Source organism: Aulonocara stuartgranti (genome assembly GCF_965226115.1).
Source record: "Aulonocara stuartgranti genome assembly, chromosome: 14".
NCBI classification, from domain to species: Eukaryota; Metazoa; Chordata; class Actinopteri; order Cichliformes; family Cichlidae; genus Aulonocara; species Aulonocara stuartgranti.
In genome coordinates, this window is record NC_138950.1 from 20,040,461 (window position 1) to 20,068,305 (window position 27,845).

Below are 27,845 nucleotides of genomic sequence, written 5' to 3' on the forward strand. Positions count from 1 at the left end.
GTTCACTGGACATTTTTGTGATGTTACCAGAATTTTACACATTTGTTTACACATAAAATTTAAGCCCAAAGACTCTTGTTGCAAGGTTTCTTCATCATGCGGGAAAAACTGAGAAATACTGTTGAAACTTCACTTGGTTTTTTAAATTAGGATATCTCAAGGATTAAACTAGTTGACACTGAAGGGCAGTTTCACTGGTCCGTCCCACTAAAGATATGGCTATAAAAAGAGCTTGTCATCCCTGCACTAATCAGTGTTATTACTGAAGCCATATCTGTAGTTGTTAAACAATAAAACCATAGCGAAGCAGCACATTTTGGCTTAATGTAAGGCCACAGCTCAGTTTCACTTTCATCATTGACTGCTATTATGTCAGAATAAGGATTAATGACAATACACTTCCCTCTAACTCTATGGTGATTTTGTCCACCCAAATGTGCTTTTTTATAGTAAAGAGGGAAAGAAAAAGCAATAAATTAAACTATTTTAGTGGCTGGAGGCAGCAAATTAAATGCTGGACTTATAAATAACTTCGAAATGATTAGCTAGTCACTTCAGGTCTTTTTGATTTATTAGGGTAATAACTCCAGTCACACCACCAATATCCAGACTGATTTCTAAGCCTTCAAGGTTTGCAGAAAAAGGAAACGTCATCTTTATGACAGCAACATAAATAACAGTGAGAGAGTTACTGGAAGTTTTTTAAGCATATTAAAAATCTTTAAAGATGTTGTATCAGCGGACCAAAAACAAAAGAACAAAAATGCCAGCTTCTAATGTTGTTGCCCTTTATTCAGCAGATATCACATGACTCATGCGTCGCCGGAGTCAAAAGTCCGGCCGTGACCGCAGGACACGTCGTACGAGCAGGAACCGCGTTTCTGCTTATGACAACAGAAAATGTGCACATACGTACACGTGGCCCTGCATATTTTGGGAATGTTTTCCTGTTATTCACTCGATGCTGTTGAGGAAGTCAGCCGGGTACAGCAGAGTAATAATACCAAAGGCTCTCCAGGAAAGACCGAGGGGCTCCAGGAACTTCCTGAATTACACGGTCTGTGGGTCTATTTAAAACAGTTGTGCCAGACTGGAGCGACAGTGAGTCTAAAATACAATCTCTAACAAAGGAACAATTAAAGATCAACGAGTACAACGGATCATAACACACAGGACAATCTGACGCTGCCCTCTTGTGGATATTTACAGGTACTACATAATTAAAGACAATTCAGTAAAAATGGGAAAGGGAAAGAAATCTGTATAAAAATGTAAATTTATTCCAAATATTTTTGCAATTTATAACACACAATATGCAGTGTTGGGTGATTCCATGAGTATATCAGCTATTGGCAAGGCCAAATGAATCATTGGTTGGAGTGTTCGGAGTAATTTCCCTGAAGATTCCAGCTCAATACAATTAACTTGTAAAGCTCAATTGGTGACTAGCGCTACAAGGTGGTGTCTCCTTACTTTTGTTGCGATAGAGATTCTTGTTATGTATGATGGTTTGTTTGTTGTACGGTTGACATGAAGTATAGTATATTAATAAGTATTTTAATTAAAACAGGTGATTTGGATTTTTTTTTTTTTTTTTTTTACAAGCTTGTGTTTTTTCAGCGGGGGGAAAGGAGACTTTTTCCTCTAGAATACAAAATCTTAAAAGTGAATTAAAAGAAACAGCCAATACAGAATTGCCTTTCAGAAGCTATACAAAATAAACTTCCCAACACACAGCCTAACATTAATCATGTCTAAAAAATAAAGCTTTTAATTTTTGAGAAGAAAAGATCTCGACTTGCTGATCAGGACTTTGCGACAGTCTTTAAAAGTGTGTTCTTCAGGTAAGTGCACAGCTGGTTCATCAGGTCTCTGTTCAGACCCTCCACCCAGTGCATCTCGATCACTACGTCACTCTGCTCCTGGATCACGTTCAGCAGACACTTAAACAAGAAGTGTTTGACAGTGCTGGGGCTCACGGGTTGTTTCGAGGGCGGCTCACTCGCTGCAGCAGGTGTTTCCTTCAGGTCTGCTTCCTGCCCCGTTCCTGTGCAGGTAGAGGACTCCATGTCCACATCCTCGCCTGTTACTTTTTCTGGGGCCTCTTTTTGTTCCCCAGTCATGCTCTCTGTGACTTCTTTACCCGGCTTGTCTGCAGGCGTGCTTTTGCTCTCAGCGTTCTCGTTCTGGCTGCTGCTGTTTTCTGCGGTGGTCAGTTGGTTTTGGGAGGTCAGGCATGTTTCTGGAGCACCTGCGGTCACGGTGGTTTGTGAAGTGGTTCCGGCACAGTGTGGCGCCCTGGGGAGCTCTCGCAGCTGACGTGTCTGTTCACGTCTCTTCTGACGCCCGTGGATCCAGGTGTTCTCCACAGCTGTCAGAAAGAGGCTCTGCTCCTCCTTTTTGCAAGGCACACGTTTGTGCAGCACCTGCAGAGCCGCACACGTGAGACAGTTGGCCAGTGCAGTCAAAACTTCAGTGAAATCTATTATACATAAAACAATGTTCAGTAGTGAAGCTCACCCGCAGCTCACTGAGCGTCTTCTCGACCAGAACGGTGAGGCTGTCCACAGGGCTGCGGCACGCGCAGCCTAAAGCCGAGGCCTTGGCTTGGAGCTCCTTCAGTCCCGCCTCCGGCATTGTGAACGACAGCGGCTTCCGGGCCTTCTCCAGTTTACACTTCTTACTGGGAGGGGACTGAGATCATACAAAGCCAGTCAGACACCGTTAGACAGCAAGCTGTACTGGATATTACTGAGGACAGGGGAACCAGATTTGAGGATACTCAAATCCACACAGTAATAAGTAGGGATGGGTACCGGTATCCGGTGCCATTATGGCATCGGTTCTGACATAAACGGTAGTAACCAGACCGAAAAGCAGCGCACATTTCGGTGCTTTTTTTTTCCTGAGATGTCATACACTTTGGATTCTAGCCAATCATTTTACCTTTCCAAGGACAGTAGGCGGGCCCACTACGTACGTTCTTTTAGAGCAGAGCTACAGATTAAAAACGCCCAAGGCAAAGCGGTCAAAAGTCTGGCTGTACTTCACAGCAAAAGATGCAAACTCAGCAGCCTGCAACAAGTGCTTTAAGCTGATACTGTGCAAATGAGGTAACACCTCGAATCTGATGAAACGCCTGGCAATGCATAGCGTTTTTTATTTAAAAGCCGAGAAATGCACCGTATTTGATAGCTTGCTGCGAGACCTCACACCATGCACATCTACTGCGGGTGTGGTGCCTGTTATCGGACGCGGAGTTAGCAACATCCCCCAAGAACCCGAAGAGTAGAGTCCTGGCCCCTAGCCCTGCCAGTGTAGCAGAAATGATGACGGATGATGATGCAGCAGCAGCCGTTCTTCTCTGCGTGAGTAGCTTAATGTTGTTCGTGTGTAATTTACGTTGAGTAGGCTAACCACGTTATTACATTAATGCATGTAAGGTGAACTAGCAAACACCGTTGTAGTTACATGCAGCTGTCTTCTTGTTTGATGGCAGATACTCCCTTCACCCTGGCCAGAAAGCCTAAAACGACCGAAGAAAAAGTGGACAAAATTCATAGGGAAGTGACAAAATTTATAGTCAAAGATCTCCATCCATTTTCAACGGTGGAGTCACCATAAAAAAAAAAGACTGCTAAAAATAAAAACATAAGAGGTTTTTGGACAAAGTTTGTGTTCTCCATTCTTTAAGCACCGGCACCGTTTCAAAAGTATCGGATGAAACCTAAACGATACCCATCCCTAGTAATAAGAGACAATGAACTGTATGAGTTCAGAGCACAGCTGCCAGCAGGGGGCAGTGTTTACACAGTGTGAGCTGTTTCAAATCCTTTTGGCAAACTCAGACATCTGTAAAGTCTTCAATCAAGAACGCACTAATAGTAACGCACTTCTTTCTGCAACTACAGGAAAATGTCATTTCATGAATATGCAGACAATAACTGTGTTATAACAGCACTGAGGGGGACATGCAAGGAAATATCATGCAACAGTCTACATCAGGTGTGGAGGAACTCCAGGCCTCGAGGGCCAGTGTCCTCTAGGTTTTAGATGTGTCCTTTATCCAACACAATTGATTTAAATGGCTAAATGACTTCCTCAACATGTTTTGAAGTTCTCCAGAGGCCTGGTAATGAACTAAACATTTGATTCAGGGTGTTGACCCAGGGTGATATCTGAAACCTGCAGGACACCGGCCCTTGAGGTCTGGAGTCACCCACCCCTGGTCTGCATATTGTAGACCAAACTGGATGTCAAAGTTAAGTAGCTCCGTATCACAGTGCGACTTGTAGTCGGCATTAAATTTTAAAAGGATCAACATCTGTGCTGCATTCAGACAGTTGACCTTTAAGGAGGAGGAAAACTGACATTTTACTGGATTGAGTCTTTTTCCTTTGGCCTTCAGAGTAGCTGCACTGTCCTGCTACCAACACTAAAATCTGCTGAACACTTCCTCACATTTTGTACTCTCTCGTCCTTACTCTTTAACCTCTCAGATACAGTTTTTGCTCATTTTAGGCCTAAAATGATCTCGCGGAGAGGGTTGGAGCATTCCCCAGCAGTCGCCCATTAAAAATACTACATAAAATGAATGGCATGAGTAAAATGATGCAGTTATATCTCTGCATCAAAAACAAATCTGAAGAGAAAAAAAATAAATGCAGAGTGCCACAAGAGGGCGCTCAAATCATGCAAGCTGCACCTGAGCCTGCAATAAATCAAACGGAAATTTTTAATTCCCTTTAATGTCAGGCTATAATGGCGATGTAGATCATCACCCAACTGTGTCGGAGTACTGAGGCTCTGCAGCAGTCATACTGCAGCCGACCTGTGATCGCTACACTCACTGCAGGCTGGCTTAAAGCGGGGAGACAGCGGGGGTCTGCGGCAGTAGTGAGGCAGCAGACAGCATGGCCGACTGACCTACAAACAGCTGAGGGAAGGAGCAGAGGGTGACCTTCACTCTGCTGCACTCGCCTGCTGTCAAGTTTCAGTTACTCTCAGAGTCACTGAAGATTTTTATTGTTGCCTGTGAGTGATGTTTCATCATTTACAGTTCCTCAGTGATAATCGCCGAATTTGCTGCACATTCAAGAAGAAGAGCAGAGTTGGTGCTCACTCCCTGTCTCAATCATCTATTGATTTTTAGTTAAAATGACGGTGCTTTTAGATGCATATTTAGAGGAGATGGACACGTGTAATTAATGGGTTGACAATGAGCGCTGCCTTGTCTGGCTGCTGCTTTTATTTCTTATTGTTTGCCTCAGACGTCTCTCCCTCTTTTCTGCACGCTCTGCAGCTCATTGTGCAAGGAAATCAATAAAATCCATCAAGCCAAACCTGTCTGTTCATAACCGAGCATCCTTGACCCAGAATCTCGCACACACACGCGCACACACAAACAGACTTACAAATGAAAGAACACAAAACCCACATTTAGAGTTTACATACACGCCTCTCAACTGAATCCCATCCTCCTCTGACTCCTCTGCTCTTTCACTCCATTATTAATCCCACTTACCCACTACAACCTCACTGCATGCCCTCTCTCTCTCTCTCACACACACACACGATTTTTAAAATTAGAGTTAAAACCAACAAGAGCTGTTCTCTCCACATATAATGATGTTCAATCATCAATCTTCACCTCCTGAGTCCATGAACACACACACACACACACACACACACACACACCATAGAGAAACAAACTGCTGCCAGTCTCACCTGCAGGCAAACTGTAAATCATACTCTGATCACCCCCCCCCCCCCCCCCCTCCTCCCAACCCCCCGATTTCCGTCAGGTCCCCAAACCCCAGCTTGGATTCTGGACTTTCCTGATCCCTCCTCCTCCTGCTGCTACAGGCTTGTATGAGCAACAGTGGGCCTCAGGGCTTAGATAAAGCCTGGCAGTCGTCTCTGTCTACAGGTCCTTTTATTCTGTCGGCCTGTGCTGGATGTGCTTCCTCCTCTTTTGTCTGCATTCAAAAGGTCTTTCTATCTAATGTAGTTTCCTTTCAATTCACTACAACCCCTGCATTTTGTCCTCTCTCTGTAATAAGATTGAATCTAAAAATAACAACAGCTCGTATTATTTCATATGTTGAAAACGGTGTGGATTTGTGTGTACTGGTTGGAAAAAACAAACGAGGGAAGGGTTGTCTATGCGGTCTTTGGTTGTATCGGACTACAGGAGGAAGACAAAACTCAGTGAAAAGCTAAAAAGACTGGGATCAAGCTGACGCTCCAATCAAACAGCCACGGCTAGTTTCCAGAGTCAAAAGGATAAATTAGAAAATAACTAAACTGTTTAAAGGGGACTCATTACACTTGATTCCAACTCCATAGTACTCTAATCTAGTAGAGTAGCTTTGCATTATTCACAGATGAAAATAATCCTTTATACTGAGCCTCGGTTCAGCCTTTCAGTTCCATCCTTGGTCTGTTTCTAGTTTTCTCCTGACTGGCTGAACCTCACAAATAGTAGGTCTGAAAAGGGAAGTGGAGCTGCTTTGCTAAAAAGTCAGTGCTATGTTTCTGAGTTGACCATATTAATGATATCTGCAGTCAGTGGCATCACACAGAGAGAGTGTCACTGATGGTGGGGGAGACGGGTGTAGCCATGAAGCTGCAAGGAGTAGAGATAGTAAAAGTAGATGAGTTTGAATACCTGGGATCAACTATTCAGAGCAACAGAGGTGAAGAAGAGTGGGGAGGGTGGAGACAAGTGTCGGAGGTAATTTGTGACAGGAGTAAAAGGGAAGGGTTACAGGATGGCAGTGAGACCTGCTGAGATGTGTGCACAAAAAGACAGGAGGCTGAGCTGAAGACTGACCAGAATGGACAGGAATAGTAATGAATACATCAGAGGGACAGCTTAGGTGGAGCAGTGTGGAGACAAAGTTAGACAAGCATGGTTGAGAGGGTTCGGAGATGTGCAGAGGAGGAATAGTGGATATACTGGACAAAGGATGATGAAAATGGAGGAGGTAAAGACGAAGACCTCAGAGAAGATTCATGGATGTCGGGATTAAGGACATGCACAGGGTTGGTGTGACAGGAGGATGTTAGACAGAGGGTGAGATGGAAGATGATCACAGTGCAGAAGAGGAAGAAGCTCTCACTGACATCATACAGATCCAAGTGTTTAAAAAACATAAACACGTCTCCTATCTTGTTTTTTAGACTGAAGCTATTTCCAAATGAGGGAACCAAATGAAAATGACATGCAAAAACAACAAATAAATAAAATTGACCAAAAATCTATTTCTTCCTGGATTAGAATCCTTAGGAATCCTGAGGTTTCCACTACTTCAATAACTGTACTGCAAACATTTCTGGTTACACCAGACATGAATTAAGTCACCACGGGTAATAATGAGGTTAAGTAGGTCACAGATCATATATGTCACATATGTTTTAGTCTACATTTAACATTAATGCGCTCTCCCATGCTTATATACATAAACCAGATGACCATAGAAAGGTTCATGCAGGCAGAATTGGGCGTTTGACCGTGAACTTCTGCTACGTAACCCCACATGTGCTCGAGGGGCTCTGCCTGTTGATGATTTGGAGCAGTGTGAACGTGGAGGATGGTATCTGGAGAAAAATTAGGCCAATCATTCTGCTCAACTGCTTTTTTGCTGAAAAACAGAAACAGTCCACCAAACAGCCCTCTGCTTCACCTGCATTTATGTGTTTGATTGACTTCATCAGCACTGCAGCATCATTTCCAGATCTCTCTCTGCAATGCTTTCATGTCTGTTTAACTCCAAATCTCACCCTCTAATCCAGACACGCCTGCGGTACAGTGTGCGCGCACAATTCTGCCCTGGCGACTGTTGCCTGGCTACAGCATGTTAGAAATCACATAAACATCTCCCCAGAGGACGGAGTAAGTGCACATAATGGAACGAGGCTGCAGGGAAAGAGGATCCAGTCTGGAGAGGGACAGAGGTGGTGCATTATTGAGGAGAGGGTTTGGAAACATCCAGCAGCAGAGCAAAATGTGCTCCTCAGAGCTGAGCAGGTAACCTGCTTTTATATGTAATCCTGATCCTGGTAATCCTCTGTTACTGACATTTAACAACAACAACAACAATAAATCTGTACAAACTCACCGGAACAACCACGTCGTCATAGAAACTCCAAGCCAGTGCCCACCGCATGGTCCGCCCCTGGCAAAACTCAGTGTGGGTCACTTTAGGCACCTGAGCAAAAACAGAGAGGAGTCTGGAGTTAACAAGTGCACAGCATGAAAACACTGCAGTACTCTGGCGACCAGGCTGTACCTGAGATCATCAAAACGATAAATTCATAAAGAAAATACACCACAGAAACTGATCACATGTAAAATATTTGTTGGAAAGAGAAAAAGTCCAAGTCACGCAAAATACATCTCTACAAACAAAATTTATGATAGTTAATTTAAACTAAAAATTGAAACTAGATGTGAAAAAAGAAACATTTTAAAATAAAAATGTTTGTGTACCATCGCTGAATTACACTGAATCGCAGGGAGGAGTAAAATGATTTTAAATGGAATAAAGAGTGCAGGTGTGAAAACACTCTTAGGTGAAAATCTGATGATCATTTATGGCTAAATACAGAAAAATCCAAATATTTTCCTGCAACAGAGGCTTGTCATTTTATATCTACACGTATCCGTCTCACTATCAGTATTCAGTTATTTTATCCAAATAAAATCCTTCCCAAAGCACCGATTCAATATTTTGTTTAAAACAAAACCCATCATTATAAAAACATTTGGAGTTTCTGTGCTGATTGGCAGCTGTGACTGATTGGTGTGTGCGGTATCTGCGATCAAAACTAACAATTTAGGAATTTAGTCTTTCTAGAAAGCAGTGACTGAATCTGACAGTGTGATGTTTTGCCAGTGTGACCTTTGGCTTCACGTCTCTGACAGTATGTGAGAACATAAGGAGGATGTGGGAATCCACTGTGTTGCTGTCGGGGTTTTCTCAGAAAATAAGAGGAAGTCACTTATCTTATATGTCAGAGGTCAGACAGCTCTGAGGGTGAGATGAGTTTTTATGAGTCACATTTGCTAAATTAAAAACACAACGAAAACTGAGGACACGCTGGAGAATGACTCAAGTAATTGGTGATGAAAGCATTAGCATATTAACAAGCGCAGGTTTCTTTTTACACACGCTTCAGAATGAAGCCTTCTTCCTGGATGTTAGCCAACGCTGCACTCACTCTGATGAGCAGCGACACCCTGGAGGAGGGTTGAGGGGTGGCAGGTGCGGGGCGGGGGCCGGGCGGTCTGTGAGATTGGCGCGGTACTGCAGGCCCGCAGCAGTCAGGAGTCATGTGCTGGGCTATTAGTCAGGCTAATGACGCTAATGCATGTTAGCTACTGAGAGGCGTGTGATTCAGTCATGCACAGCAAACAGAAATCAGCTCATTCATGGCTCGTTTGTGAGCGTGCTCAGCTGGTGCTGGTGATTGCCTCCTTTAAACATCAATACATAGGAGAAAGGTAGCTTGGGCGACGGGGGTGTGGCAAAGATTGTTTTAACAAGCCCTGCAAGAAGCATCGTGTCTCTGCATGAACAAACTGAGATCAAAGCTGTGCCTGCTTTGTAACTCTCACTGATTACCGTGTTTGCGCATGTATTCGTAAATTTCTCTTTGTTCTGGGTCTCGCTGGCTACTCACCCCTTGCTTCCTCAGCTCCTCTTTCAAAGGTGCCAGGCTGCACTTCTTTCCCAACATGCAGCTGTACCACCTGCAGAAAGGAGAATCCATATTAACCAAACTGTGTCTGTTGGAGGTGTTAGTGGCCAACAGCCGGGCGTGAACCCTCGAGCACAGATCAAATGAGGAGAGGGGGAGTGCTCAGGGGAGCGACACAAAGTAAAATACGAGAGGCAGAAAAACATCCTGCAGCAGAGGAAAAACTGCTTTGAAGTCATCCCGTGGTGGACGCCTGATCAATAATCACTGCTGTGTGATAAAGACGTGAGGTTGGACTTGATCAATGAGCAGCAACATCCAGCTGGGGCAGGCGGAGGAAAGAAACACATCGGGGAGTCAGCCTGGAAGGACGGCTGGTCAATTTGACAGAGGTAGTCAAAACATGTGTGTGTGATGTTTTTATTAGGGTTAGGGTCATCATCAGGGTTTCATTTTATCGCCTCAGCTCTTAAAAACTGGAGCAGACTATTGTTCCAAACCAGCAAACTGCCAAAACTTCAGCTTTTATAGAGGCGCTCAGATTTGTGGATGATTACTTTACCAACTGCAGTTGATAATCTGTACCTGGCTGCTACTTAACCTCTTAATTCCTATGGAAGCAGTAAGGAGGTGCCAAGTTATTCACAGGACTGTAAAAACTTCCTACATTTCAACCTGATGCACACCTCACTAGAAATTCAACTTGACGTAGTAATCGACGCAACCCATACAGGTTTTATTACTGGCAATGCTGTCACCCAGTTACGTAGGCTAAATCGTGGGCTCTACAGATTTGTATAAATCAGACATAAGAAATGTTGGAGAAGTCAATCATTTTCTATCTGTAACAGAGCTCGAAAAATTCACCCACTCCTTCATGGACTGCTGCAATGTTCACTGCTTGGTAGGGCTGCACGATTTTGCATAAAATGAGAATCACGATTTTTTTTGGCTTAGAATTGAGATCACGATTCTCTCACGATTTTCTTTTCCAGTATAAATATTTATTGCACTTATTAACTGCACATCAACTTCGTAACAGTTGAGACTGAACATAAAAACAATAAATAAACATAAAAACAACAAATGTCTCACGTTTTGTTGTTGCCGCAAAATGTTGTACTGCTTGAAATTCCGTCTCCACCGTTGCTCGACGCTGCGTGTATAGAGCAGGTAGTGCAACAATAGAAAAATAGTTGCGGGACGGCACTGTGTAGCGTTTGTCTAGGGTGTTGATCATTTTCCTAAATCCCTCGTTTTGCACAGTGTTGATGGGAGCCATATCTTTGTCAGGTGATAAGTGATAGCCTCCGTAATTTCTTTGTGCCTGCGGGAGTTCGACGGGTATAGGGAAGCACTGTATAAGGTTCCCGTTATTGATGTTTGGGTGGTTGACCCGGGACGGATTTTCTCCTGTCACTTTCTTGTCATCCCTGACGTGCTCTCCGCTGTTTTTTCCCTGCTAATTTTAGCATCACACGGCACAGCTTCTGTATCACGTGGTATAAGGCTCCGCCCTTGTCATTTGTTGAGCAGGAAGAGTGAGCGCTTGTTTTCATGCAGAGTATGTCCCGGATCAAAATGCGGTACAATCGTCGTCTTTTTTTTTTCTTTTTTTTTTTTAAATCGTTGTCATTTGGAAATGAAATCGCACATGAGTATGAATCGAGATCGCGATTTTCTAACGATTAATCGTGCAGCCCTACTGCTTGGGTCCCAGCCAAAAGTCCATCTCCTTAAAAAAAAGCCAGCTCATTAAAAAAAAGTCCCAGGATTTGAATAAAAAGGCCAGTACACTGGCTACCTGTCAGATGTAACATTCAATTCATTTGAAAGTTTTATTAATGACTTTTACAGCCTTACATGGCTCCTATCTACATTACAAACACTAGGACAAACCCTCCCTACAAGCGTTTTTTGCCATGCCTGTGGTGCTATTTTGTTTCCCTCCTGTATTTATTACATGCATTCATCTTATTTGAGAAACCTGTTCAATTTGAAAGCAAATCCTAAAACTGCGAACCTTGGGTTTGACATTTACTTGGAATAGCGTAATGTGGTAGTCACACACAAAAAAATAGAAATTCTGGACACCGTTAAGTTGCGTACGTAGGTTTTGTGACTGGCTCCCCCATTAAGGAGGAGTTCATACAGACATACATAAATACTCTATGATCATTATAGTGAGATACTAGCAATTTGTGAACCATTCAACCATCTCAACATCTTTTAGTCTTACTTTCCTTATTATTATAATAATTATTATTTCATTATAATATAGAAAGCTTTTAATAGACATGTACATAGATGCAGTTTCCTAAAGCTCTGACTTCAACTGTGTCAAACCTGCCTCCTGACTGTAGTTGGCTAAAAAGCTCCTGTAACACCCAAATAAAATTTAATCTGACACATTATTTAACTTGTGACTGACAATCAGTAAGGACACTGACATGTAATCATGTTAAAGAGGCATGAGGACAGCCAGGGCTGAAGGGGTATTGAGGAGCAGCCCGTCAGCCTCAGGTGACACGATGAAATATTTAACAGCTCTAATATTCACAGATGTTCGCCAATTTTGAGCACAGTGGGGAGCAACGCCCAGGAGAGATCCCCGAATGCACCACCAGCAGCCTCTTCGAGAAGAGCGCAGCTGCATCAGCCTCCACTTTCAGTCTTTTCTCTTCTGAAGCACTCGCACGTGATTACAGTCTTATTACCAGAGACGGTAATTTTCATATCAATGGCGTGATGAATTAGGAGCATTACCTCAAATCTAACCGCACTTTTGGATATTTGGCTGAAAGTTAAACTCGCCTTATCTGACAGTAATTACCCTCTGGTGAAAAGAAAGGAAAGAGGAGCAGAGCGGGGCAATGGGGGCGTCTCGAAGGACCAATCGGAAAAGGCTGGCAGTGTTTCCATGGACACCTGGAGGCTCTCGTGTCCCAGCGTGGTTTTGGGAGTGACAGTCGGCTCCGGTTGGTTTGGCCGGAGCCTCAAACCTGCGAAATGAAACCCGGCTCGCTCTGACTTTTAGTGTAACACTGCCACACAAGAGCAACTAGGTGTTAACTTCAGTCCCACTCAAGAGTGCTCATCTTTCCACTCTGCAAACACACACACACACAGTGCTCCGTGTAGCAGGTGTGACACGTCTAATCAGTTTTAATAGCACCACTCTGCAGCTCCCTCTGCCCGGGTCTCGCTCGGCTGCCTCGGTGACAGCCCCGTAACGAGGGAGGGTAAAGCGAGGGCCGCCTGAGACACCCCCACCCATCTATCCGACCCCTCCACCCTCACCCTCCCAAACACAGCTGTTCCCTGTGGGCTCCCGGATACAGCACAGAGTCAACGTGTGCCAAAATCATTAAAGCAACTGTGGGTGACAGCTCCATCAATGTGCAGCAGCCCATCTGCCCATTTCACCTCTCCGAGTCTCCCCTTCACTGCAGCCATTTAAAGCTCTCCAAGCCTCTCCAGAGCAACTACAAGTGCAGCACTCATCTACATCCACCCGCCAATTTAAATATGTGGCTGTGTTGTAATGACGTTTGTGTTTTTACACACACAAATACGTGTGCAACCTTTAAAAAGAAAAGAAAAGAAGAAAACAGTCCTCTTTCCTCACCTAAGGCGCTTCTTGAGCTGCAGGCTGTCATGAATGATCCTCTTGACAAACTCCAGTTCTCCGCCCTCTGCCATGATCTCCGTCACCCCGCCCGTGTTCACTGAACTGGGAGGAGGTCGGCGTGAGTTTCTGGAGTTTACCCCCTGGAGAGGGCAGCAAGACAGACAGAGATTACAATAAAATCCTATTAGAGCCCTGTTACTAAAACGTAAACACACTGTGTTTGGTGCTGGAGCCTCTCCGGTCAGTATACGAGTGCATTTACTGTCAATGAGTCAGAAACTTCAAGGTCAAAGCAGACAACGCTCCAGAATTTAAACTACTTTTAAACGTGAACGTTTACCTTTGCTTCCAGCTGGTTGGCGAAAAATGGAGGGTTGCACATGCAGAAGTCGTACACCATTTCTGTCTCTTCTTTCAAGGCATCCATCAGTAAAGTCTTCTGAGGAACTTTGACGACTGAGGAAGGTAAAATAAATAAATAAACACTAATGTGAGACAAGTGTGTAAAAGCTGAATAAAATGTATGACTGTCAATACAAAATGGGACCCGAGTCACTGTGTGCTGCACTCCTGTCAGCCACAGATTTGCTGAGCAGAGACAAGTTTAGTCTCAGCTCAGGCTAAATACGACACTCTTCCAGCGAGACGTCCCTGTTTTGTCCGGCTAAGTGTCACAAAAAGACATCCTATTTACTACAACAGGAAACAAAGCATTTTCGAGGCAGGATATCGAGATTTTGGCAGGACTTGCTGAAATATTTACAGCAACAATCAGTGATCAAATTGCACAAAGCAGCCACAGCATTAAAAATAGGACTGGTGAAAATATCTGTTTCCTGCTGGAACACTTTGGGGTGCACGGTCTGCAACCTAAACATTGCTGCAAACCACGTATACCTTTCATGGCAGTGGCCTCTCCGAGCAGGACATCAGCACACTGCAAAAATTGCTCAGGAACAGCACAAGCAATACAACAAACCTGCTCTCCAAACTCCAGAGGACCCGGTGGAACATCTGTGGGATCTGCCAGAACAAGCCTGCACCATGCAACCTACAGCTTCTTAATTTTTGGCTGGTCAGAGCCGCTATAGCGGCATCATCTACAATCATAAACAATGACCACTAGACGCACAGGAAGCCCCCGAAAAACTACCCACTGGCCCTGCAAACCTCATCATCTAACAAACCAATCTGTCTCCAGGCTGTATCAGACCCACAGGTAGAAGGTGAAATCCAAGATGTTCCGAATTACACATCATTCAAGTCAGACTGGACCTTTGATGATATCTGATGTTTAAACCTTTTCATCACTATCACATGAATTATGACCAGAAAAGTGGGATCAACCTTCATCCAACTGAACATTTGTGCAAAATGGTTTTGTTTTTATTTCCAAAGTCACGCTGACCTGACGTGACCAGTAGCTTGTGGTGGCTAATGGTAGCTGACTTCTTCCTGCTGTCATATTAATCCACTTCTTAGTAATCACAGTATCCTGGAATTCATCCTCAGTGCTGCAGCTCACACATAAAACATCATCTCTGAGACAGTGTATGAGAGTTCCAGCGTAGTAGTATAATATCTAAAGATGAAGTCACCTTCACATTGAGTAGATCAAACGCACCTTTGACCAGGTCGGACAGGTTGTTCTGCTCCACGTTTTTGGTAGCATAGTCAAAGCAGATGTCGTCCACCTCTGTGGCGAGGAAGTACCAGCCGTTCATTGTGGCTCCCAGTAAGGGGTAGATACAGGACGCCCCAGTGCCTGATGAAAAACACACACACACACACACACACACACACACACACACACACACACACACACGTTACTGGCAGCCTGACAGTGATGTATGTGTTCACAATGATGACTGATCATAGCTGTCACTGAACAATATGAAAATGTGCCGCAGTGTTTTTGTTGTCTTGAAGGAAGGAGGTCCCAAAGTGTGACATGATGCGTTTCTAAAGAATTATCTTAGACTTGGTGGACATAATGGTCAATAAATGTCAAATCCAGCAGCTATTATTAAATTATTCCCATCTAACAAGAACCAAAGCCACATAATTCAGTTGAGATGGCCTCGGTTAGAAAAGGAAACACCCAGTGGTGATCCATCAGCAGCAGACAGCTTCAGTGGGCTCACATAAAGGTTCGGGGTCACCAATCAGTGACCTGAGGAACTACAGAGGAGAAGCACACCTGCAGGAAAACACATTTAAAGTCAGACCTTGTTTTCTCTGAGCGACAGAATGAAAAACAAGTAATGACGTGTGACTGGGGATCAGGCTGGCGAGTGCTGGGAAAACTGGGAATGACTGGGCTCATTTGCTGGAAGTGCCAACTGACATTTCAGGTGCTGTGCCGAGCGGCGAGCCACATCAAGAAAAAAAATCAGAGCAGCGGCATTAACATTTAAATCCCCCCCGTCTGTGGTTATTAATGTTTAAAGATGTGCTGCTGGGGTTTGCTGCAGCATTTAAAGGAGAAGCACGTTCATTTTACACAGATGTACAGGTACTGGTGAGAACTGAAACACATATGCATTAGAGTGAAGTCTGACACACTGGGTCAGTGCAGATGACCTTATATTTTGAGTCTGACAGTGAGTGATGGAAGTGCAAATGACCATGTTTGAACTAAGTTAAGTAAGTGACTAAGTAAGCCTGATTTCTCGTCTTATAAACCAATCAAAGCAGCTTAACTAGACTATCACATCACACGTGCGCTGAAGGTGACTGAAACTGGTGGCCGTACCGATGTCAATGCCCCTGCGCGGCTGCTTCTGGCCGTCAATGAGGTCCTCCACCCAGTGGATGTAGTTGAGGCGCAGGGGGACGGTGGGTATGAGTCGCTCCAGAGGGATCTCGATGGCCAAACCAAAGTCCTCCTTTAACAGGGTGCAGGTCAGCGCTCGCACCGCCTCCGGCTCTTTGAAATTCACTCTGAAGAAAATCAGAAATGCGACTAAATGAGTAAAACGTTTCAAACTCAGAGCAGCTGTGGGAATCGGACTTTATCTGACATACGTCATCTGTTGCTAGGTGGTGAAATATGCATCCCTCTACATCGAGAACTCACAAAACGAGCAAGAGACAGACGTTTTAGACACCAGTTAAGTCATGAGTGTGAATAACTGCGAGTCCTGCTGATCACAGTGAGGGTGAAGTCTGATGCGTGGAAGTGTGGCTTTGAACGCGGGTGTGCAGTTCATCAGAAAACTCCTTATTTCAACAAAAATTTTAAAAAGTTCCAACTAGGTCTGAGGGATATATCGTAGTAAGGTTTAAAGGCTTCTTTCTACAGTAGCAGGCGCTGAAAAAAACTCTTCTTTCTCTCCACCTGAGCTCACGGTTTACAGAGTCGTGGATTAAAGAAAACATCAAAGTAAAACATTTGCATTGAGGATTTTTTTCCTTTTATAGTTGAGTTATTTGATGAATGGTTTTCGTCCTAACGTTACATCCTATCTGCAAAAGCTGTTTCTATTCACCTTCTGTTTGCTAGAAGTACCCAACTAGAAAAAAGCCAAAATGACTTGTTTCAATCAGAGAGGGAATGAGAAGAGCCGTACTGATGCTCCGTATCAGATGAAAGATTATTCTAAACTGTGAATCATGCATGGCTGGTGGAAATTAGCTTAACAGGTCCACCTTTCTGCTCTTCACCTTCATTTAATCCTGAATAAAAGTGGTTAACTGCTCCTCACCGCCCTCTCCTCAGCATTTGGTGAGTACAGCACTTCCAGTGAGTACCAGTGGGAATGGTGACCGAAAATAAAGCCAAGCTTGAAAGAAACTACAATTTTCCTTTAAGGATAATTTCAATTTAGCTTCTTGCTGATCCTCTCATTTCACCGCGTGGCCCATCTGACAGCAATTTACCAAACTGCTCTTAATACAGCACTTCATTAACCTTCAGCTGCTCCGGCCTCCTGCAGCTCCCTGCACTGAACCGCATTACTTCACGTTATACACACGCTCGCGCACGAGAAACAAAAGGGAGATAAGCAGCCCATCAACTCACAATCCCCTGCTGATGACAATGAGTTTCACATTTTCAACACAACTCAGACCTCCCACTTTTTATTCCCAGTTCTCGGTCCCAGTCGTTCGGCTCGCCCGTCTTCTCCTTCTCGCCGTGTTTAATGATTTCAGCTGTCACACAAGCAGGCAGACAAAACGAGTGGGCGAGATAGGTGTAATTAAAGCTTTGCAGAGTTCTTTCGCACCTCGGCAGATGCAATTAGACGCATCCTCGCGATGCAAGCGTCTGGCACCTCGCAGTGTCGGTGTGAGCATATTCCAGCAGAAGAAACGCGCCGAGTGATGGTGGAAACGGCTCTGCGGCTTCAAAAGCAGGCAGCCGCTGATTGTGTTTTCATTGTCGCCGTTTTCAGGATTCAATTACACATAAACGGCTGAAATGTTTTGCATTTCAGTTTTGACGTCCTCACATTAAATAAAGAGTCCATCCCAGCCTGGGCTTTTCAGAGGTCAGAGGTCAGGGGGATGACCAGAAAACCTCCGCGTTTAAGTGTGGGTGAAAATCCTGCAAGGTCCTGCGAGTTCTCCGAATGTGCACCGTTTAGTCATCACTAAAGGATTCATTTTAGACTTAAAATACCAGGAGTATGACAGATTTGACAAACCATCATCTTCAGAAAGAGGTACACAGCAGACCTGGACCAAGTCGGGATGTATGCATAAAAATAGGTTCTGCGACTCTGACTTGGACCAAGTGTGGGAGGTCCAGTAGCTCCAACACTGAAGTGCACCACGACAAAACTACATGCTCTGGCTGTGTGCAACTCTTTTATTCCAACTAACTGAACTGACCAACAGAGATGAGAGCAACATAATGTGGCAGTATGGAAGTCTTTTTGACTCCACTGTGTGTGGATGACAAAATAATAACACCATCTATGTTCACTGTGAACCTTCACTTCACATTTCTGTCACTGGCTACATAATCTCCTTTGAAAATGGCAGGAAGTGAAGAAGAGTTCTGTTTTCCAGTAGGTAGTATTAACTGGACTTATGCCTCTTTTCCACTACTACCATCTCGGCTCAACTTCAAAGACAGAATCAAGCTGAGTGGTGTGGGTACCAGTGGAAAAGAAGCAACAGGAGAGCAAGAGCCAATAAGGCAAGAGTCCCAACTTTTGAACTTTATCGTATATTTACTGCTGGTTTAGTGACTGTTATACACAGTGTATATTATTGTACAACTTGTACAGCACTTTGGTCAACTGTGGTCATTTATAGAACCTTTGACTCGACACCATCAAATGTGGCAAAATAGGAACGTGACAAGTCAAAAAAAGAGCGAACCTTGGACAGGCCTTTATTCGATGTGCAGTTCTCCAGGAGTGCGGTCAAATAGGTTAATTTTACTCAGGAAGGCTCCTAACTGAGGGAAGTGACCGAACTATAAGAGCCTTAATAAAAAGCTCTTCACGGGGGCTAAACACTAAGGAAAAGTCCTTCAGTTCATCCTTTATTAGCTCCATTAGCAGAGAACACACAAAACTATCAAAGAGGTGAAGATGCATTTATCATTTCATGGTTTTTAATTTTCACTAACAACTTGTTAACCCACAGCTGAACTATGAACATCACACTGCTCTACTAAAATCAGCTTCCTTTAGGTGCTTCTTTTCCTCCTCGTTTCCTGTCGTTTCTTTGCTGTCAGGGGTCTAATAAAAACAGAAAATGCCACTAAATTATTTCTAAATGCATCTTATTTCACTTCTCACAGAACTCTGCATCTTCATTCAGGTGGCAGCAAAGACAAAAGACCCCTGATGAGGCGCAACGCACCCACACGGCCCCACATCAATCTTAGTCAGTGTCTCTACACCTAATGAACACACAAGGTTAATGGTCCAGTTGTGAACAGCTGTTGACCTCTCACAGAAAGCCAACACCTGCTTCTTCTGAGCTGCAACACAACTGCAGATGACCAACCAGTGAAGAACTCTGCACTTTAAAAACAGCCCCGGCTAATGAGGGTGAAGTGATAAATCAGCATAACGCTCGCACGTTCCCAAAATGAAAGCCGGCTTCTCTCATCTGTCCAGCGCACAGAGATTCTGCCCCCTGTTCATTTCTCCTCTGAGGCATCATTAGATAAGGATCAATATTCAGAGAGGGAGCCAGCCCTCTATTTTTAGCTCTTTATATGTGTGTGTGCAATGCAGACCGATCACTCCCATCAGCAGCACTGCAAATGCCACATCTCCATGGCAACCCCACCTACTGAACAGATGAGGAGAGCACGCAAATCCGGCCACGCTGGAGCAATGGCTGATGCCAGAAGCAGCGTGAGCGTGCCCGCGATTTACAGGTTCACCGTTGCGTGCCTACGCCGTTAACGTGGTCGACGGGATGCGACGTGGGACAAATCTGAGCTTAGAAGTTGTGACGAGAAGAGTAGACGACATATAAAAACAGCACCGGGAGGACCGATGAGGAGTCTAGTCGTGTTTTGGTTGCATTTGACTTAACCGAGGCGGAGAGGAGGTGGAGAAAGAAAGACAATTTAAGTGCTGAAGGGCAGTAAAGTTCTTGGCTCAGGTCAAAATGTGGAGGTGAGAAGGCGTTTAGTGCTGAGACAGACAGCAAGCTCCATGATCAGCAATAAAGCACACACACACACACAAACACACACACACAGACACACACACGACCTTCACGGTGCTTCAATCTGAGTGCACTGGGACATATTTTGTGCTGAATTGCAGCAACTTCTCTCACGTCATGAGTTTTAGGGGGGTTTTTTGAGTCCTCACAAGAGCAGCAATAAAAGAGTCACAAGAAGCTCACCGTGAATTTAAAGATAACCTGCTTATGAATTTCTCTGAGCGCGTTTTGTTTCATTTTGCAATTCTGCAGATAGTCTGATATGAAACAATGCATGTAACACTTATGTTTAGCAGAGAACATCTAGGGAAAGGTGAGTGGAAGGAAGGAGGGAAGGAAGCCTAACACGCCATTGTTAGAGTTATATACAGTTCTGTAGAGACTGTATATGAAAGATGGATGTACTCCATAAGCCCCCAACCACTGGTTTGAGGACTCAAGTTCAGCACTTAGGCTGGAGCATGAAGTGACCACATTTGGACGACAGAGTGAAGCGCTAACATGGCCATCATGCTCGCCGTTTCCTAACGGAAAAAAAAAAAAAAAACGCCGTGCTGTGCTTTGGTGTCGTTATAACCTGACCCCTGAAGATGTGCTGTGGTATCCAGCACCAAGATGTCAGCAACAGATCCTTTAAGTTCTCTAAGTTCCACGGTGGGGCTTCCATGGATCATATTTGCTAGTCCAGCGCATCCTACAGATGCTTAACTGGATCTGGAATTTGGAGGCCAAGTAAACACCTCCCCTTTTTGTTTTAGTGGCAGAATGCATTAGCCTGTTGAAAGAGGCCACAGCTATCAGAGAGTACCGTTTCCATGAAAAGGTGTACATGGTCTGCAATAATGCTTAGATAGGTGGTGCATGTCAACATAACATCCACATGGATGGCAGGACCAAATGTTTCCCAGCAGAGCATTGCCCAAATGATCACCCTGCCTCTGCCGGCTCGCCTGCTTTCCATAGTGCATCCTGATACTAGGTGTTCTCTGCAGCCATGCAGCCCCATATGCAACGAACTGTGAGTCTCTGTGTTCTGACACCTTTCTATCAGGACAAGCATCAACTTTTTTGGCAATTTGAGCTACAGCAGCTCGTCTGTTGGATCGGACTTTGCTCCCCATTTGCATCGCTGAGCCTTGGCCACTCATGGCACTATCACTGGTTCACCATTGTTCCTTCCTTGAGCCACTTTTTAAATAGGTACTGCAGACCGGGAATACTCGACAACAGCTGCAGCTTGGGCTCTGACATGTCCCCAAGCCACAATTTGGCTCTTGTCAAACATGCTCAAATCTTTACGCTTGTCCATTTTTCCTACTTCTAACATCGTCTTTGAGGATGAAATGTTGATGTGCTCCCTAATAAATCGATCATTTCTTACCGAAAAGTGGTTCGTTTCCCTGATCAGACACTAAAATGAGCGGTACAGGTGCAAGATCCATGTAAGGTTACATTTATCAATTTGCAGTGATCAGAGCTGTTAATTATTGGTTCATTTCCAACCCCCATTTCAGGAATCTGTTAAATAATACATCTTTGAACAAAACTGGTGTGAAAATTGAACATTTTTTAAATGAAATCTCACCCGAGCTGCTGAATTTTTAATAACCATTCATGCCTCCTAATCCCACCCTTCTATCTGCCTGATCAGAGCCCCCCCTTCTCCTATCAAAATCTGGAAAAAGGCCCGAAACATTTAAAATATTTTGGGGTTTATCTTCTCCTCGCTTCACTTCCAGTCAATTCCACCAAATTCGTGCTGCCTCTGGTCTGAGCTCTCTTCTCTGCCCGCTGCTATCAGTCCGCTCCACTGACGATCCCTTAATGAGGGGAGGCATATCTCCCCGGAGGATTGAGTGAGTGTCTCCCCAAGATTACTCTCATCCCCCAACTCGGTGCTTAAATACTTAAAAACCCAGAAGATGAATTCATTGAAAAGTACAAAACCGCACTAATCCCTCCGCTGATGGAGCGACAGGCTGACGGGGAGGAAGAACCAAATTCCTGCAGACGGCTAACCAGAAATCCAGAATCTCTCCAGTCGTCACATGTTTCAAGCTGCCTTAAAAACTTGTCAGTGACTCCTACAGAAATTTTAGGTGTCGGGCAGAAAAGAAACAAAATATCAGATTTTTATTTCATTAAAAATAAATAAATAAATAAATAAATACATCACAGGACATCCTTAAGCCTCAACAACATGGCCATGAGGTAAGCCTAAATGACTAAGACACTGTTCACGCGCATCTGTTCACAAAGAAACCCCATCTTCAGCCGTCTCCCATCCACTGCAAGGACTCACCCGACAGTGGGGCACGTGAAACCACCAAGGTCTCACGCATCTGCTCGGCTTTAACCAAAGGCTCGGTTCACCTCCAACGGGCTCTGTCCAGCCAGCAGTGCAAACGCCCTTGAAGTTAAACATTTACTTCTGTATGAAACTTGTGGAAAATATTATTTTAGCCATAATCCTGCAGGCCTAGTTATAACTCCATAATTCTTCTGCTTATATCCCATTAACTGCAATGCCTCATGAACATCAGTGTGCCACAGACGCCCCCTCATTGCAGCTCGTCAGTTTCATGACCAAATACTCTCTTCAGTCCAAATTAACCAATGGCACACGCCAACATGCTAATCTAATGATGCGTGTCCACACGACGCATCATTTCGACACACTCCATTCGCTGTTTAATAGCACATCTCGTCAAATTTAGACCTTCCTTTCAGTCTGCTTGTGTTTATACCCAACTACTGTATCTAATTATGAATAATTAGATGGCTCTCTCCTTCCAGCCCATCCCTGATTAAGGTTCTGTTGGAGGTTTCTTCCTGTTAAAAGGGAGTTTTTTCTGTGCCACTGTCACCAACAGCTCACTCGTCCGTTCATGAACTATTGGAGGGTTTTCGTGCTAATCTTTACCCTATAACACAAAGCACCTTGAGGCAACTGTTCTTAATCAGTTAAACAGTGTGACTTTCACATATTCTATATTAATATCTGATATTCATGACACCTGAAGTGAAAAACTTCAAGCCTTTCCTTGTTTTCATCAAGATGGTTACTGCTTACAGCTCATAAAAATCAGAAATCCAGCACTGCAAACAATTAGATCATTAATTTAGACTTTGATAAAAAAAATTATTATATAACACAGTTTAAACAGATCTTCTAGCTCTGTGCGCACAACTGCAATCACGAGTAAGACTGCTGACTTAACGATTATCGACACCCTCCACGAGACGGGTGAACCACAGCAGGTCATCACTGAGAAGGCTGGCTGTTCAATGAGTGACGTATCCAAGCATATTGATGTTGACTGGAGAAGAAAACTGAGGTAGGATCCGTTGATTCAAGAATATTACGACACTAAACACAATCACCAAGTAGCCACTGATTTTTTTTATAGACCGACTTGTATGATTAAGCCACTAGTTTGCGGTGATTAAGTGGCATCTTATTTTATCAAGCCAAGTGTGTTTAGTGTCAGTTGAGACGATTTAATGCAAGTTTTCTCTCCTCATATTATCTCAGGATGGTGGTGCTTGAGATGAGCCCTCTTTTTCAAAGGCGAGCGGAGGGCCGCCTGTTTTTTAAATTCAAGCGACCAGTTCTTCGTGTGTGTGTGTGTCCGCTCACATCGGGTCTTGTCACAAAAATCTCACACGTAAGCAGGAGAAGCTGTCGCATCCCCTGATTGTCCAGATATGATTTTCATGCCGAGCGTCAAGCTCGAACACCGCCGCCTCATTGTTTGTCATCTGTCCGTCTGTCAGGGAACCGCAGACTGATAATTAACACCTGTCACACGCGGACATCGAGTCGGGTTTTACAGTGTGCCCACGCACACTCGGTCCGCTACAGACGGCCCACGCCAACATGTTCGCAGCCACAGACAGATGTTCGGACTCACTGCAGTGACACTGCGTCCGCATTCATCTGTGCTACCTGTTTAATGTAAACAAAGGAGAAGTCCAACAATGACTGGCAGCTCTTACACTCGCCGTCACTCAAACGTTAGTCGTGTTTTATTTGATATCTCAACTAAAAAAACAAAACCTATGGTAACATAATTATCTGCTCTAAAGTTTAGTAATCAGCCTCTTAAAAGGGGGAGTAAATTCACTCTTCTCAAAATGAAATTCTTCCAATTAGTGGAGAAACAGGCCGCAAGGCTTTGTAAAAATCCTGTCAAGCAGACACACCTATGGTTTCAATGTGAAAATCCTATATCGCTGCATTCAGAAGATTGATAATGTGCAAGAGTTATCAGTTTTAGTTAACAGCCGTGCTCGTTGTAGTGAAACAATGTGACAGTTGGTGTTAAAACGGTGGCACACAAATAAAATCCCCTCCAACTTATCAACCCAAAAATCTAATAACATTTCCCACAAGTCTACATTTTCACTCCACACGTGCTCTCATAATTAAAAATAAAAGCAGAAGCCCAGACATTTACCTTGATCTGTTTTGCATTCATATTTATTAAATATCAAAGGTAGCAATTCGCTGGAATTGAGTGCATCACAGCGAGCACTGAAGGGCAAACGCTGGATGGAAACCACAGAACGAAGCGCGCGCACAGCAGAAACGAGACAGGAAAATCAGAGAGGGAGAGCTGCAATCATGAGCTCATACTGTTTGACGTCAACACCACCAATCCCACCAGACGTACCCTTCCTTTGTTCTCCAGCCTGCACTTTTTCTAAATTTCTCAGCAGCTCGATCTCACTGAGCAACACACACACACACACACACACACACACACACAAAATCTGTGCCCAGTTGGAGGAAAACACAGGAAGCTTGCCGGCCTTCTTTGATTGGCACACTAACCTATTTCGAGTTAAATTGTGGGTCTGGTTGAAACCACTCGTACATGCACAGAGGACAGAGTGAAGAGGAAGAAAATTTTTGACGTTGGGCCCATTAATTCGTCCAGGTTTCCTCCTGCTGCTGCCAGAAGCTGAAAGAGCGTTAACCAGCAGAGCGAGTCAGCTGGGTCATGAGAGGAGCTGAATGTGTTCCTCAGGGCTTCAATTAGTGCAAACTAGGTAGGTACCGTACAGCTGTGGTCAGAGGTTCACATTCACTCATCAGCTTGAATGCCGTGGTAACTTGGGGGTTTCAATGATTTCTTTGAATTGAAGCACGTGTCTTTAAAGATTTTACAAAACAAGAGTTTGGTGTACAAGTTTGGATTTATTTGATTTTGTCTAATCCATGCAGGGTTGAAAGGATTCATACAGGCTCAAATATATTCATACATTCCTGTTAATATTTAGTTTAATGTCCCTGACCAAGTTGCACCTTAGCCAGACCCTTTTGGTAGCCATCAACAAGCTGTTGGCGTAATTCTGGCTGGATATTTGACCACGCTTCTTGGTAAAAGAAGTTCATTTAAAATATGCTGGTTTCCCGATTTTTAAGAGTAATCCACAAATGTTCAAAAGGGTTGATGTCGGGACGTTGGGAAGGCCATTAAAGAAGCTTAATGTTAGCCTGCTTTATCCATCCCAAAATCAGTTTGGGATCATTGTCCTGTTGGATCACTGAGCTGTGTCCAAGTTAAGGAGACTTGAGGTTTTCCTCCTCCTTCATTATTCCACTTTGTTTACTATATCAGCACCACCACCAGCAAATCAGCCCGGGAGCATGATGCTACCATCACCGTGCTTCACAGTGCATACAGGGTTCTCTGATTTACTTCTTTTTTTTTTTTTTTTATTCACATTTTTTCCTTTTTTAATTGGCTAGTGGAGCAGTGAAGAGGGACAGGAAACAGAGAGGGGAAAGACAAACAGCAAACATGTTGCAAACAGCTCAATCTTTGTCTCGTTTAAAGACCATAAAACTTTTGGCTTGTCCGTGTGCAAGGCTGTAAATTTCATTCAAGCTTGAAGATGTCAATTTCGAGCGGAGACTTCTTTCTTGGTCAGCACCCTCTGACTGTGGACAGCGATGCTGATGTTCCTGCATTTTCCAGTTTATTGCAGTTTGAGCCTTAATGGTTCCTGGGTTGTTCCTGTTCGAACTGATGATCTCGCAGTTGTTTAGAAATGCCTCCAAGAGACATTCCCAGGTTGTTTTTTAAAAAAATATAATTCTTATTAAATAATATATTTGGTAGAATACAGAAGTCACTGTTATAAAACTCGGGGTTTTCCTGCATACGGGTACAGCAGCAGCAGTTTGTCTGTCAGAGGGATCGATTCCCAGCTCCTCTGGTTCAGCAAGATGCATCCATCAGAGTGAATATTAGATAAAGCACCTGAGCACAGATAAAACTGGTGCATGAATGTGTGTGTGAGACTGGGTGAATGACACTTGGCAGTATATAAGTACCAGCCCATATAAAAATCTTCGGTGCCAGCTTAAGCGAAAATCACCAGGACCAGAAATATTTATAGCCCTATGTGGGGTTTAATTTACTCAACATGAAATCTTTTTTTGTTGTTGTTAACAAAGCAGCCAACAATCTTGTTTTGTAAGGTGTTAACTGCACTCGGACCAGTTGGCTTGTTGTAAATCAGGAAATCTCTGAAATAAGGAGGAAAAATGCAAGGAGAGGAGAAATCTCGGGCCACAGACCCAGAGGATGTCTGGGTACGCTGGGAGGGGAGGAAAGGAGAAAGAAAAGGAGAAAGGAAGGCAGCAAGGAGACAACTCACTCTTCAGAGATCAGCCTCAAGATGCAAAGATGCATCACACTGTTTGTTTTCATTTTCCAGTGAGGTGCACAATCTGGAAGTACTGCATGTAAATGTGTGCAATTATGAAAGAAACTAGAGTGGAGATTATTAGTGCCACGGATCTCTCTCTCTCTCTCACACACACACACACACACACACACACACACACACACACACACACACAGAGCGGAGGACAGTCTCAGGTACTTACATAGGTTTTCCCGTGAGGCTTGTGTGCACGTGCTGCTGGAAGTCTGGATATTTGGATGCCAGATAAGCGAAGTCAGGTGGTTTGTCCTTGTAACGGTTCCGAGGATGCATGGACTTATTCAGAGCCATTATTGAGCCCTGATGGTGGACATGAGGTGACATCAACAGTGCTGAACTTTCACTTTTGGATCACTGACATCGGCAGTGTAAACAGCAACACTAAGGCTGCACGAGCGCACACACAGACACGGACACGGACTCACAGCAGTAAAAGTTGATGTTAGACAGAAAAACAAATGTCTGACATTTTTAAAGGAGCACAGACAGACGGGGTTAGCGGAGCTGCCCCTGCTTACCGTCACAGAGCTCAGCCTGTAGCTGCTAATATTTCCTGACCTTCGCTTACTTTTTAAAGCGGAGAAAAACACTACACAGATCACGTTGCACAAACGTTTTCCCACTTTCTGCAGCTCACTTCCTGTACGCACACGTCACATATCCACGTCGCTGCGCGTTGACGTCACCGAAACTGTGTTTAGCTTCGAGCCTCTACCGGTAAAAGTTTTTTTTGTCTGTTTGTGGGGTTTTTTTAGGGAATAATTTTTTATGTCAGTTTTATAAAATCACTTAAGTTTTGTATCGATACATTTAAATTCGATTAAAAACAAATATAAAAAAATAATTAAAATAATCGTGTTTAGCGTTTTCATTATGTTCAGTCCTGAGCCCTGTTCTGTTCAGTCTGTTTTACGTTTCCCGTGTACCGTTTTCCCCGGTTGCTCCTTACCGTCGTGCACATTTGGTTCATATTGATATGACAGCATCACACACTTGCTGCAGATTTCTTGGTTGCACGTCCCAAAGGTGCTCTGTTGGATTGGCATGCAGATGCCTTAGTATAGAGAACGAGTCGCGGATGATTTGAACTTTGTAACATGGCACACACTGTGGGTACACATGGTCA

General features: G+C 44.0%; 1 protein-coding gene across 1 annotated transcript; it reads right to left on the bottom strand.

The window, feature by feature from the left end:
- Window positions 1-1,260: 1,260 nt before the first annotated feature.
- Window positions 1,261-27,371, bottom strand: mettl16 (methyltransferase 16, N6-methyladenosine). Its single transcript, XM_082502203.1, has 10 exons — window positions 27,238-27,371; window positions 26,883-27,019; window positions 16,092-16,279; window positions 14,961-15,101; window positions 13,677-13,792; window positions 13,334-13,476; window positions 9,688-9,757; window positions 8,124-8,213; window positions 2,521-2,694; window positions 1,261-2,426 (listed from the first exon to the last, which is right to left on the bottom strand). The coding sequence occupies exons 2-10, from the start codon at window positions 27,008-27,010 to the stop codon at window positions 1,806-1,808; spliced, it is 1,671 nt and encodes a 556-aa protein (XP_082358329.1). The 5' UTR covers window positions 27,011-27,019; window positions 27,238-27,371; the 3' UTR covers window positions 1,261-1,805.
- Window positions 27,372-27,845: the final 474 nt, after the last annotated feature.